The sequence below is a fragment of the Chiloscyllium punctatum genome, chromosome 37 (genome assembly GCF_047496795.1).
Source record: "Chiloscyllium punctatum isolate Juve2018m chromosome 37, sChiPun1.3, whole genome shotgun sequence".
Classification (NCBI taxonomy): domain Eukaryota; kingdom Metazoa; phylum Chordata; class Chondrichthyes; order Orectolobiformes; family Hemiscylliidae; genus Chiloscyllium; species Chiloscyllium punctatum.
The window spans coordinates 54,624,435-54,639,759 of record NC_092775.1 but is presented as its reverse complement, the minus strand read 5'-3'; the positions used below and the strand labels follow the sequence as shown (position 1 = coordinate 54,639,759).

At 38.4% G+C, this 15,325-nt stretch overlaps 1 protein-coding gene across 1 annotated transcript in view; it reads left to right on the top strand.

Annotated features, from left to right (window-relative positions):
* The window catches only part of rab22a (RAB22A, member RAS oncogene family), a 67,108-nt gene extending 54,066 nt beyond the window's left edge, over window positions 1-13,042 (top strand). Inside the window, exons 6-7 of the mRNA XM_072556849.1 lie at window positions 4,077-4,186; window positions 4,909-13,042. Of these exons, the coding sequence (XP_072412950.1) occupies window positions 4,077-4,186; window positions 4,909-5,006 (208 nt within the window). The 3' untranslated portion in view covers window positions 5,007-13,042. The remainder of the gene's footprint in view (window positions 1-4,076; window positions 4,187-4,908) is intronic.
* The last annotated feature ends 2,283 nt before the right edge of the window (window positions 13,043-15,325 follow it).

Here is a 15,325-nt window from a genome sequence, read left to right as displayed (position 1 = left end):
GAGCATGAAATTCAATTGCAATATGATCAGCATCATCCAGATACTCTTTATCTGAGGTGATTGATTTGCCCTGTCTCATTGCACATCACTAGGCCTACAGTAGCCTGTTCCCTGGATAGCTGTAGAATGTACTGTTAAATTGTTTCCAGTATATACTTCAGGAACTCATTTTCCAGGCTATCTTTGCCATTCTGAATTTCCCAATCCGCATGTAGATTAAAGTTACTCATTATTGTGGTGCACTTTTTGGGTGCCCTATTCTTCCAGTGTGCTCTGTTATACAGAGTGACCACTGTTAGGGGGCCTATAAACTACTCTCACAAGTTGCCTCTTGCTTTACATATTTGTTATCTCAACACAAACTGTACCTTTTCAATTAAGGTTATTGCTCAGCACTTAGAAAATACCATTAATTACCGCACCAAAATCTTTTTTGGCTTTCTGTTTCTCTTGTATATCAAATACCCTTTGACATTCAGGTCTCAGTCTTGGTCACTCTTTAAGCACTGTAGAGAAAGGATTAAAGTCATGTATACTTACCTCCATCTGTGCTAGCCATTGATCCTTTCCTGACTATATGCTGCACTCTCCCAGATCTTTATACCAGAGGTTTTCTTTCTACTGATGTGTAGGAAATATAATGAGAGAACAGTAAAAGAAAAAAGAAGCATCACCTACTTTTAATTTGCAGGGTTTTTTTAACTTGGTGTCTATGGTATTAAAATAACACTGCAGTCCAATCAGTCTCAAATGATTAGATTGCTTGTAATATTTAACACAGTTGGTTACTTTGATATAAATGTTGGCAAAACATCCTCCTGAGATGCTGCTTTCTCCATTTTATTGTCTTTTGGAAACTGAATTGTGTGAATTTAAAATGGCAGCACTATTGTGGTAACTTATAATTGTAATACAACCAAAAAAAAAACTAGGAGCAAGAATTGGCAATTCAGTCACTTGAGCCTGTTCAGCTATTTGATGACTGATCACATCTTGGCTCCACTTTCTGCCCAGTCTCCATAACCCTTCAACCCAGGACTAATTTTTTGAAAAATCAATCTCCTCCTGATGAGGGGGGTGGGGTTCTTCAGGTTGGCGATATGTAACTGATAGGGTTCCACAGGGATTGTGCTGAGACTACAGCGGTTTACAATATTATTAATGACTTTGAGGAAGGAAGCGAATGTCCTGTAGCCAGGTTTGCAAGCAACACAAAAATAGGTGGAAAGGCAGGTTGTAAGAGGGATGCAAACAGTTTAGAGAGATTTGTTGATAGGTTAAGTAAAGGGGCAAAAAGTTGATAAATGGAGTATAAGGAGGGAAAATGTGAAGCTATTTGTTTTGGAAGGGAGAACAAAAGAACAGGGTATTATTTAAATGGAGAAAGACTGCAGAAAGCTTATTTAAGAAAAGATGTAATTTCATTGGAGACAGTTCATTAAAGGTTTGCTCTGATCCCTGGTTTGAAGGGATTGTTATGAGCAAAGGCTAAACGGGTTGGAGCTCTACTAACTGGAGTTTGGAAGAATGAGGGGTGATCCCATTGAGACAATTTGGATTCTTAAGGAGAAATACTGAGATGTTTTACCTGATGGGAGAGTCTGGGACTGGAGACATATCCTCCTAATAAAGGGGCGCCAATTGAAGACTGAGACGAGGAGGGATTTCTTTGAGGATTGAGAGTCTTTGGAACACTTTTCCACACAGAGCTACAGGGGTAGAATCCTTGTATATATTTAAGGCTAAGACAGAATCTCCATAGGAAGGAAATCAAGCTTTATGGGGAATGGGCAGGAAAGTGGACACGAGTGTCAGATCAGCCATGATCCCATTTGAATGGCAGAGCAGGGTCAAAAGATTGAACAGCTTGCTCCTGCTCCTATTTCTTAGTCTTAAATGTACTCCATGTCCCTGCAGCCACTGCATTCTGGGATAGTGAAATCCATAGTTTCATGACCCTTTTGAGATAAGTAATTTCTCTTCTGTTTAAATTTGCTACCTCTTATTCTAAAACTATGACTCCTCAGTCCAGATTGCCTCACTTCAGGAAACATACTGTCCCCTGTCTACTTTGTCAGTCCCCATCTTAAACACCTCAATTACCTCTCCTCTCCATTTTTCTAAGCTCCAGAGAGCGAATAGTTTAGGGCTATAATATCTGTTCATAAGAGAAACCCCTCATCTCTGGAATCAATCCAGTGAACCTCCTCTGAACGACCTCTAATACAACCAAGTCCTTCCTCAAGAGGACCAAAGTAGTATGCAGTACTCAGTGTGGTCCCTTTAAGGCCTTACACAGTTGTAGCAGCACTTCCTTCTTTTTATACTCTCCTTTTAACAAGAAATGCCAGAACTTCATTTGTCATCCTTACTACCAGCAATGCCTGCAATGTTTGCTTTGTACAATCCTCTGCTATGAAGCGTTCTGAAGTTTGTCTCCATTTACATAATTTGCTTTCCTGTTCTTCTGACCAAAATGGATAACCTCATTCTTATCCATGTTAAACTTCAAAAGCCAAATTTTGGGCCGTTCACTTAATCTATCAATTTCCATTTGTCTTTGTTCAACACTCCCATGTGCTGGTTTCTGCACAGTGAGATGTGATATTAAACCCCACATGACTTTGCGTACCAATCTTTTGGACTTCAACATGATTAGCTATTGAATAGATGGATCCAGCTCCTTCAGAGTACACAAGTTTTGTCTAGTTTCAGTAGATAGATTCCAACAGAATGTTTGTTAGTGCAGAAAGGATTGATGTTTTAAGACTTTTAACTGTAGTATATAATGTACTTCCATCAACTTTGTTCTGGGGAGAGAGAAAAAAAATTGATCAGTCTGGAGCTGAAATTTACAAGCAGCTCCAACTGCCTTGATGTCAGTTTAAAGTACTGGTCTTGGAGAGAGATGCCAGGTTAGCAGTGAAGCATCATGCCATTCTGCAGTCCTTCATAACAACCAACTTGAGATCTGATGGCCCTATCAAAACTTAGTGTTAATTTTATTTCTAAAACAGATTATTTGAACTCTTCATAGACCTGATTTTACTTCAACTAAGAGAAAATGCTCTTCTCTACACTTATTATAATAGTGAGAAACAGTTTAGCCTTGTTTCCTAAACATTCCCTTAGCCATATTTGGAATGGAGTTGGATTTGTTTCTGGGCAGAAGACAGCTTCAGGTAGCAATAGTATTACTGACTTAAGGAACTGATAGGTTTTTAAAAAACATGAATCCCTACATTGCAAAAAGAGGCCATTTGGCCCATCAGCTTTGGGGCAAATGAGCATCTGAGGGGCATCCTACCCTATCAATGTAACCCCACATTTACCATGGTCAATCCATCTAACCTACGTGTCTTTGGACTGTGGGAGGAAACCAGCACACCATGGAAACTCACGCAAACAGGCTGAGAATATGCAAACTCCATCCTATCACCCAGGGCTGGAATTGAGTCTGGGTCCCTGTGTTGAGGCTGCTGAGCCACCATGTTAAGAGTTTCTGGATTTGTCTGACAGTATCACCATCTGCCTGCTTAAAGTGTGCACCAGCAACAATAAACCAGAAGTTAGATGTGCATTATCTGAGAACCTATGTACCATTCGAGACGAGATGTGTTAGGCATCGCTTAGCTTTCTTGTCATTAGATAGCTGGCTATTCTGCCTGCAAATGAAAACTTGAATCTTTATGGTAAACCCACCATCACCACATTTTTCCCAACCTTGTAATTGTTCTGTCCATTATAATAAGGCGTTTGTAACACATCAAACTCTTCTCATTATAATATGAATTTTATCTGATGCTCTTTGTTGTGTCTAATAGAAAGTTTGCTAATCTAACATAAGGCTTTAAATTATATTTGGAACGATGGCCATTGCAGGCCTAACTATTCCCTCCAAACAGGCCCCAAAAACTGCTGACCAAACATCTGATTTAATCTTTTTCAATAAATTAGAGGTTTGAAGCAGATGTAACCTAACTTGCTATTGCACAATTATATTAATCCTTTACTGAAAATCTTTCCTGAATTATACAAAGCAAGCCTAAGATAATCTGTTTGTCCTTTTATTACAGGGAAGTACTTGAAAAGGATGCCAAGGATTATGCAGATTCCATTCATGCAATCTTTGTGGAAACTAGTGCCAAAAATGCCATTAACATTAATGAGCTGTTTGCAGAAATCAGTGAGTATGGCCTTAACTATACAACGTACGTCAAGTATGCAGCATCTCAAACAATTAACTTTGAGTGTTTCATTGTCTTTCTTTCCAAGGAAAAATGGAGAGCGAATCTTGAATATGTTGTTGGTTGCCACTGAACTATTGAGAGGTTATTAATGCCCAACTGAACCTAGCTGTTCAGATGGCATTCTGCAGTTTGGGATCTTAACTATGCATCTCAACTCCACATCTGTCAAATTTTGCTACAGTGGGACAAACCTTTCTGATGTAAAATAATAAAGAAGCTACTGAATAACTCCTGAGTTTCAAGGCTTACAGTCAAACCAAATAATCTTTCTTGCCCTTCTGTGTCTTATCTTCAAGTCTGGAGTTTGTGATCATGGGCATTTATCTTCTAAGAGCAAGTTCAATATGTTATCAATTGTATGTGCTTAAACTACATTGGGATTGTAATTTTTGTAGGAAATGACTGTGTTCTCTGTAGCATTTGCCAAATAGTGATGTACTGGATTTTGGCAGAGGAGGCTATGACTGAGGCCAAGCCTTAAAAGAAGAGAAATCTGAGTAGGAGTAGACCATTCTGCCCCTTGACACTGCTCCACCAATCAGCAAGATTATGACTGATCTGTTTCTGTCATTCATTTCACTTTTCTGCCTGCTCTCTAAAACTCTTTGCTCCGTTGTAGGTCAAAGTCATTTTAATTTATTTTCCCCTGTCTGTTTAGGTCGTCGGATTCCTTCAACAGCTGTCAATCCAGCAATGAACAATAAAGGATTCAAGCTCAGGAGACAACCTTCTGACCCGAAACGTAACTGTTGCTGACCTTTTTTCCATGAATGAATCTTTTCGGAGCAACGTGTAAAAAGATGGATGGATCCCTGTAAAACCATCCCTCTTGCATTCAGCTTTTCTGCTGTGCTCTCCTTGAGGGAAGAGTAATAGCTAGTATCAAAATTACAATTCCCTTTTTTTTTTCGATAAAAGTGCTCTGAGCAACACTTTGCTTGTGTTTTACACTTTGCGTCCAGGAGTATAAAAACCAATGAACTAGGGGATGGTTTAAATGATGTTCAGCAGGAGTCTAGTGCAGAGGTGCATAACAAAACTTTATAGGTTTTTACTTTGCGTGTAGGTAAACCTCGTTATTGCATAAAAAAGGGAAATTATAAAAACTGAAGCACTTTGTTTAGTTTGTGTTTTGTAATTGGATTCCCTTTTTAAAGTGCACTCTGAGGGGCAACAATCTGAAGTGATTCCTATGTTAAAACCTGTTGAACCCAGTTTTCAAAAATGCAGAGCTAAGTATATAACTACTCCATGTAACTGTCCAACAAGAGCCTTTTCCTCTTGTTTAAGGAAGACACGGTTCAGTCTTCAGAACACAACTAACTGAACTCTTGCTTGTGCGATTGAAAGGATCAAAAACACCTCAAAATCTGTCTGTTATCCACTTCAGCTGTTTCCTTTGGCGATTAAGAATATCCAAGTGAGATGAGGTACTGTCTCTTTTAAGCAAGTCACATGATGGCTCATGTACTGTGGACTGGAGAAAAATTAGAACTAGTCTTGAAGAAATGTTTAGTTATACTTAACATGGAGGCTAATAGAATAAATACACCACATATTGTGTGGTCCCAGGCCTGATGTGTGCTGGCTAGGAAGTTCTACCATTTGACTAAGAAGAAGAAGAGTTAAGTACTCCTGCTGCTGATGACCATACTGCTGGAAGTTTGAACATGTGAACATCCGGTAAGGACAGTCTGGAGCTCTGCTTTGATCTGCTTCAGATGAAGCACTTGGCCAAAGCTCACTGCAGAATCTCTTGCCTGGAGGTGAGCCATCTACTCTCAGTCAAGAGTTTTTGCATTCAAAAGGGAGACAACCTAAATATGTATACAGTAAAGAATAATGTTTTGCATGTAGGGAAGTATTCTTGACTGTTGTGTTTAATCCGCTAAATTCTGATTGGTGAAATGAGGCTGTATTTCTAAATGTGGGGCAGAAGTTTGCACATTCTTCAAACTAACTTCCAAGTCTTTAGATTGGATCCCAAACTATGGGAACGAAGTCAATGTTTTCTGAAATCCTATCTGTCTGTGAATGCATATCTGACAACCTTGCTCATTTAGTGAATGCTGAGAGTTTTAAGAAATGTAAATCAGAAGAGTTTTTTGCTTTAAGTTTTTTTAAAAGGAACACCCAGATTAACGCTAGCATCCTTGATCATTCTAACTTAATGCAATTTTGAGCATTTTGGTGGCCAGACTTGATCAAAGACCACCCAGTTTTCTTTTGAAGAGTACTGTATTGTCAGAAAATCTTCAATTGATGATAGTTAACTAACTGCTCTGGTTTAGGTTATCAAATTGTACCTTTATCTTTTAGGTTTTGCACCTTTCATGACATCAAGATGTCTCAGCATTGTTCAATTAGTGAAGTCTAGTTATTGTTACAGCAATCAGTTTCCCCTGTTCCTTCAAATACAGAATGTTGAAGACCAGATAATCTGATTTAGTAATGTTGGTTGAGAGATAAACATTGACAAAGTCATTGGAGTACACTTGTCTGCTCTTGTTTGAAATAATGTTATGAGATTTTTCATGACCAATTGAGAGGACAGATGAGCAATTTGCTTAACATCTGAAAATCTACACATCTGACAATACTGCACTGGAAGGTCAGCCTGTATTTTTGTACCCATCCTCGGGTGGCACTTAAACCCATAACCTCCAAATCCAGTGTGTGACTGCTACCACCTAGCCACAGTAAACAAAATGTACTTTTTTTTTCCAGAAAAGTAGGATGAACAAATGCTCTTAGATTAGGCAGGTCCTATTGCTTTCTGTGCCCCTGTCCCTTTCCTCTCTGTTAAGAATTATTTTTTCAAGTGTAATGTATTGCTGGGTTTCATAAGCAAATTAACTTTGCATTTTTTTGAATGTTTATGGTGTTAATGTCAGATTCCATTTTGTGAAGCGGTAAACTCAGCACTTACAGAAGTGAGTTCAAGACATGAATTATTGAATTCTCTTAGTTTTAAAAACAATCCTTTGCTAGTATGTTCTTAAGTACAGACTGATAATCAATCTTTATAACAACATCATTAATTCTGGAGGAGAATTTAATGTAAGATACTTCCTGTTGAAGGCAAAGACACTATGAAAGTAGCTGGTATGCTTATGATGGTAAGGACAGGTGTGTCAGCCATATTAAAAACAAAGCAAGTGAGATTGGATGCTTGGATTGTTTATAATTTCTGGATATTGATCAATTTATGAGCCTGGACTTGAAAATGTGCTCCTCAATGCTTATTGGTCCTTCAAGAATGCAATTAATGGACTTCTGGAGAAGAGGTGCTAACATTCTGAGAGCGATAAATCATTTTGATAATTAAATGGTTTGGGGTCACTTGAATTGCTTTGAAGAGTCAGGAAAAATTTTGAGTAGCTTCCTCAATTAGTTGCAAGTCTCTCCCAGGACTGCATATGTAAAAGTGGGATTAGAATTGACCAAAGCGTTTGAGGAGCACGCAAAGACTGTTGGCAACAACATTAAGGATGTTTACGGAGTATGATGTTAGGTAAATTGGATTTAGATTAGCGCCTGTCTTTTTGTGGTTTACTCAACTGAACTAAGTCAACCAGTGATTTCTGGCATCTCTCTCTATCTTTGTAATTCTTGCCTCACCTCAGTTGAGAACCCCTCATTTGTGGTTAAAAGTGGAATGTTGTGTCTCTGTAACAGCCTCCCATACAGTTGCTAATTGTAATAGGATGGATTGGGGCTATCACAAAGGAATTGAATGACAAGCATTTAAGCATGTACTTTGTACATCAGTTGATTCATATTGAGCAGTCAGTCTGTCGTCAGCTGCTGATGAAACTCTCACATGGAGCAATGCCTGAAAAGCCCTGATAATTGATCCAATGGTTTGTACACTGCTTTCTACCTAAACCTTCAGGTGTACTCTTTGCAGACAGGAACATAAGTTGGATTGCCTGTCTTTTCTGGTTGTCTTTTGTGTGACTGCTTCAAGTCACAAAATCCTACCCATGAGACCTACAGGGAAATAGATTTTGGAGATGTTTTACACTCCGTTTCTGGTTTAACCCTGCTAATTGGCAGCAAATCAGAGGGTTTGATAGAAAGTAAGTAAGTGATTCTTAGTCCAGCATTGTTGATCTCCCATTGTATTTAAATATATATTTATGAACACAATTCTCAGTAATGCTGAGTTATACTCCTGCAGTTTATGCAGAATGCATGTGTGACACACAATGTAAGGATAAATTCCTTTTTGGGTTAGAAATTTAAAACAAAAATCCACAAAGATAAATATTATTCACTCAATTGTACTTGTATGACAGCTTGATTTAACTATTTCACTGCTATAGATTTTGTCTCTATACCACTTACAGGAAAGAATTCCTGTTTGACAACTCTGGGCTAATTTTAAAAAAAAAACTTAGTTCACCTGCCAACGTGTTCTTTTGGAATATTCTGTGACCACAACCCTCTTGCCAATTCACTAACCACTGGGAGCTTCTACTTTTCCACCCTTACAACTTCATTATAAAGTTAGGATCCTCTTTAGTTGTCTCTCTTCTGCTGAAACCACTAAGTTTCTTCCATAAATATAACCTCTTATGTATGCCAGTCAAGTGAATCTTTATTTTTTCCATTACTCTAATAACCTTTCTGTAAATGAGCGCCAGAGATGTATTCTGTGGCAACTGTACATAGTCAACATTTCCTCACTTTTTCGGTCATTAGGCCCAGTTCTTTCCCAAAATATAGTGCTTTGCTTTTTCTCTGCTTTAAACCAGCTAGCTATTCTTTCCACAAATATGTTTTCAATTACTTGCATTCTTCCCAACAGTTTGCTGTGACTCCTTAATTGTTCACTGTATGTTTGCTAGTACTCAATCTTGCTCTAACATTCAGTAAGATCATTTAACTCTACAGTCCTAATCAAGAACCTACCTCTTTCTTAAAGGTATTTCAAGATTCTGCTTCCATTGCTTTTTGAGGAAGAAATTCCAAAGACATTCAACCTTCAGAGAAATCTAAACTGCTGTGTCCAGAATATTAGTGTAAATGACAAAACAATAAGCACCCATCTGAAAGCTCTGGAACATACTATTACCCACACGCCACTGATCCAAAAAGTGCATGTATTCCTACTACTTGCTTTCTGCATCATGACCATCTTTCCATTCATTTTATATTCTTTTTAATACTTAATTTTTAAACTAGTGTAGCATTTTGTAGCTAAAGCATGAAAATTCATAAGCAAAACATTTATTGCGGTACCTTTATCTGACTTGCACATTATAAATAAATTGTTGAATTGTTTGCCTTTGTAAACAGCTGTAGTACATATTAAATCAGAATCTCAAACAAATAGAAGTAGACAACAAATGCTGGCCAAGCCAGTGGCATCCACCTCCTGTGAAAGAATTAAAAGAAACTTAAATAGTTCTGGCATGACTTACCCTCTACAGATCTGACTGTTCTCCTAAATGAACCTTTCACTTTCTAACTAACCTGTCATTTCCTGGCTATCGCTTTCACCTTATACCAGGTACAACATTTGATGCTATGAATTTGTTTTGATAATTATGATTCGGAGATGCCAGTGTTGGACTGGGGTGTACAAAGTTAAAAATCACAAAGCACCAGGTTATAGTCCAACAGGTTTATTTGGAACCACACTAGCTTTCGGAGCGCTGCTGATGACACCTGATGAAGGAGCGTCGCTCCGAAAGCTAGTGCTCCCATTTAAACCTGTTGGACTATAACCTGCTGTTGTGATTTTTAACTTTTGATACTTAGACTGTTTCTGAATTTTTTTAAAAAAAGAACATTGTATTTCTGTTTTCTCTCCAGTCTCTTGTTTATTCTGAGATGGATGCAATTTAATCATTCTTAACTTGGAAACTAGGCAGTGTAGCTATGGACGCACAGTAGCAATTATGGAGACCACCCAAAGGCAAGAAGCAAATATATCTGAGGGCAAGAGATTTCAGTCATGCTTTCAGAGCTCCCTTCAGGTTCCCTTGGGATGTGTTAATATGAGATCTCTTTGGAGGAAAGTACTAGTGACAGCAACAGAAGATAGTACAGGACATAATGGCAGCAAAGAGTCAAGGTCCTGTCCAAAATTTAGTCCTAGGTAATGGTCAGTCACAACACTGGTAGCTGCATGTATAGAAAGTGTTAGTGAGAAAATCACATCTATTGACGATCAGGCCTAACTGGAGTTAGTAACCTGGCCTGGGATGCCTCTGTGACATCGTTTGGTTTATTCTGAAAATTATTGGTTGAATAAAAAAAACAAAATTTATAAGGACAGCTGCAAGGTGACAGACATTGACAGATTCATGGGTAATCATTGCCAATTGCTAGGACCTCTTGAGGCTGACTGCATGGAGGAATGTTGTAGCAGAAAGCTCAACTGGCCAAGAAGAGGACCCAGATAAAACAAATCAACTAATCATGCAACCATGTCTTCATCTACAGCATGGTGCCCTGCTGTAATGATGTCTCTGAGCAATATTATGCAATGCTGAAGAGTTGACAGCAAAGCTCAAATTCCTATAAAAACTTCATGATCCTCCTTTTAAAATACGAATGCAGCATTTCAGTCCAACAACTTTTTTTCCTGTGACAAGAGGTCAGGAGCATACTAGCTACCACTAGCAGAAGATTTCCATGGTATGGTAAAGTTGCTTGATCTGATTTTAGTGAAGAGGAATTCTAAGAGAGTTAATCAGTGTCTAAACCAACATCACTCTTCTCTCCACCAGCTACATTTTTATCTAACAGTTTCAGTTGTCATAGGATTTGCCAAAAACAGAAAAACAATCAAAGTTCCCACTGGCCATATCATAACCTTTAAAATGCAGCTTTTTGTGGAATGAAAGTGTGCCCTTTGAGTCACACAGCTGTTCAGATTACTATTTTGGAAAGTTGAGTTATGGTGCATAAAGCATATTTTTGACTGTGCTCATCTCATATTTTCCAAATGGTTGGAAAGACTGTCTGTCTGAAGTTGTTCACTGTTTTGGTTGTTTCTACTCATTTACAAAATTGTGCTGAACTAAGCATATTAGCAAAAGGATACATGAATTATGCTGAACTTATACAGATTTGTATTTGGGAAGCAATCTGAAGTCCTTACGTAATGTTTTGAAAATTGAATAGCTGTACATACATCCTGTAACCTTGTTTCTTCTTACATTTGTGTCCATATCTGTACTAAAGTTGTCTAAATAAACTTACCATAGCAAATTAAACCTCCCAGTTTTCCTCTGGAGTTCATGCAACAATATTGCCACAACTAAATAATTTTCATAATCTGTCTTTGTTGCAGATCAGAGTTTATAATGGTACTATAAAAATAATTCAACCCCATTTTTAAATCATAATGCCTGTTCTAGCCCCTTTTCACCAGAAACCTATAGTTTTAACTGCCTGCATGAAGTAAGAAATTACTGGTAAGCTGTAAAGTGTAAATATTGAAAACTGAACAAAATCTGCTTTGAAATATATCCATCCATACTTTTGATCAGCCCAAACCTGGTGGTTTTGGATGCCTTTAAAATCCTTATAAATCAGCAATTAGTTTGAAGAAATGTTCACTTATTATTATTGCACTCTACTTGCATATATTTGCCTTCAACTGTACAAAGTAAAGTCATCCAAAGACGTGCTGCCATTTTCTCACTGTACTCACTGCCTCCATTTATTGTAAAGTATTCAAAAGCACAAGTTTGTTCCATCCTGATTACCCTTCCTGCTGGGCAGGGGGGAATATGAGTTTAAACCCAGAGAGCACGAATAATGACATCAGAATGCTTTGCTGTAGATGACATATTCTGGCTCACCAACCTGATTTGGCCCAGAGTGTCATCACTATTTCAGTCTGTAATCAACAGGGAAAAGTGAATAGAGTCAATAGAATTAATAATCTGCTGATATGCCAGAATTTTGTTCACATGATTCTGCATTTAATTTCAGGACTGACGATGTGCTGTTATAGTTGTTGTGTGGATTTGATCTCGTGAAGTGTGTTTCCATTTAAACCATGGAGTTGACTCTTTGTGCAATCCCAATGGCCAAATAGCAGTCGTATATTTTCATTAGACCTACCATGTCATTAGTTTTTTTGTAGCATCGGCCTGTTTGTACCACTGGTTGTATACAGCAGAAGGAAGGGTTCAGCAACAGTGCTGCTAAGCTGCAAATGGATTTGCAGTTAATTTCTTGAAATGGCCACACCTCTACTGCTACACAGCTAAAATTGTTCTGACTATACCGCTATTGTTTGACAAGAGTCCAAAATTGTACTGCTGACTGCTTTTTCCATTAAATCGGTTACTGTAGATAATTGATACAAACCTATTGTTGACTCTGAATTGAATCCTCGCGACAACACTGGTACAAATTGAAGTCTGCAACTCATTTGGCTTTCGTGCTTGAAATGTTGCCTAATTACTAGTCGTGAAGATGACTTTTTTGTTAAACTTATCAAGAAGGTAGAACTAGACCATTTAAAACTTGGGCTGGGCCCAGACAAAAATGACTTGTTAATCAGTGTACTTACTTATGTTACGCTAAGGCAGGTGTATAACCTGTGTAAGATTTCTTGTAGTAAAGTGTATCACCTGTATTTTAGTTTGCAACTAGTAACACATCAATTCAGAATAATTTAAACCCAGATTTGCTAAGTATGTATTTGTTTGTATAGCTAATAATTGCTGAAATCACTACACCATTCATAATGTATTTCTAATATGCAAGAGAACAATGTATGCAGATTATTAATAAAGTTAATACATCTTTGTTAATTGACATATGGCCTGTTTTGCTCTGAAAAGCACCAGTAACCCACCAGTGTTGTTGATCCCAGCTGAAATTCTAAACTGCCCTCTAAATGGCCAGTTGGATCAAATGGCTACAAAGATTTTTTTAAATGGACAACATGGTTTAAACTGCCAGTTTGAGAATTTGAACTCTTAAACAAAGATTTGAATTTGTGATTTTGCAAATATGCTATCATACTGTTACATTGGGGGAAACTGTGAACCAATTGACCATTTCTATTGTCTTTGTGTGTGTGTGTGTGTGTGTGTGTGTGTGTGTGTGTGTTTCTCTTTCCCCCTCCCTCTCTCTCTCTCTCTCTCTCTCTCTCTTTTTCTCTCTCTCTCTCTCTCTCTCTCTTTCTCTCTCTCTCTCTCTCTCTCTCTCTCTCTCTGCTTCCCCCCCCCCCCAAAAAATGACCAGTAAATTCAACTTTTTATTGTTTTTACTTTAACATGAATCGTTGAATTATATTACGCTGAAATGAAAGGCATATGCTGCTTGAAATGAAAAGGTGAAGATCAAAGATTTATCTACTCCCAATACAATTGTAGCACTATATAGCTATGCTGTTGCAGAATACGAGCCCTCTTTCTCCCCAGGGTCACAATCCTCCTGATGGTGTAACTTTCCAGAGTTACTGTTTGACAATAAGACCTTGGTTTGTGGTTTGGCCACTTCCGGAGAGCAAAACTCACCTTTCTTTTAGTATCGTTGAGATATTCGTCCATCTTCCAGTTTTAGATGCTTGTAGTTAACTTGCATTGGGCCTTCACTTCTGTCTTTGTTTCTGCCAACTAAAAACACTGCCTTCTTCTGTGAGTGGTTTATCCTGTGTTCCTGTCTTATCTCTGCTCATCACCTTCACCTTCCAGCCTTCCTTTGTTTTGCAAGTCACGCTGCTGAAGTGTGACCCTCCACAGAATATGGAATCCTAGCTTTTATAATCCCAGGTTTTATGAACACAAGTATGTAGTATGAAAATAACTTTTCAAATAATTGTTTCAGCCGCAGTTGCAACATGTTTTCTAACCATACACACTTTAAAGCAACTTGTCTACTTACCCTTTAAGCACCACTTTATGTGGCAGAGGTTCCAGATCAGACATTGAATATATCATCTATCTCAACCCATCACAGACTGGAGTTGAAGCAAGTAAATATCTTGAGGGACTGTCTAACAAGTTTTTTTTTTGATGTTATAATACAAAAATGTAAGTTCAAAATACATGCCATTTTAAACGAGGCAAGGTTGGGAGGAACTGCACTATGTTTGAGCTGAGCTGAATCTCAAAGGAAAAGTAGAAGGAGAGGACAGAATTCTGAAGTTTGGAACCTAACTGGTTGAAAGTACTCCTGATGATGGCTTTGAAAGACTGCTACTGTATGAGAATTGATAGAAAAGAGGATTTGGTGTTGAGAGCCATGAAGTGCTGAAGAAGGATGTAGAATAGAGCAGTGTTTTGTAAGTCAGTTATATAAAAATGATATCCGCAATAAGCATGAGACACTGAAGGGTGGAATAGTCGTGAGGGATGTACGTAAAGACCAGGACTATTTTCAATATTGTACCCATAAACATAATAGGATCATTTGGTGAAGTAGAAACCATTACGGGCGAGCAGATCAGGCAGCACCTGAGGAGCAGGAGAGTCTATGTTTCAGGCAGGACCTCATGTAGGATCCTGTCTGAAACATTGACACTCCTGCTTCTCGGAGGCTGCCTGACCTGCTGTGCTTTCTGCAGTGCCACATATTACTGACACTGACTCTCCAGCCTTCACTGTCTCCTAATTGCTGCAAACCCTTACAGGCCACAACCAACCAGATATAAGGATAGCCATCTGTCTGACATGCAGATGTGCTGTGTGTCAGACCTTAGGGATAGCTTTTTCGCACAGAGGCTGGTGTGTGTATGGAATGAGCTGCCAGAGGAAGTGATGGAAATGGCTACAATTCAAACATTTAAAAGGCATCTGAGTGGATACACGAATAAAATGGGTTTAGAGGGATATGGGCCAAATCCTGGCAAACGGGACAAAGTCAGATTGGGACATCAAGTCACCATGGATGAGTTGGACCAAAGTATCTGTTTCTGTACTGTATGACTATGACTGACTACAGATATTTACTTCTAACAAGTCTGTTGGACTGCAGAAGAATTAAATTTACTAGAATGAACCACTAGAGGGAGCCTGGGCTTCACCTGCACTGTGCAAATGAAGCATTGAAAATTCAATCGTGCAAACTGTCTGCCAACTCTTCATTACCCAGTC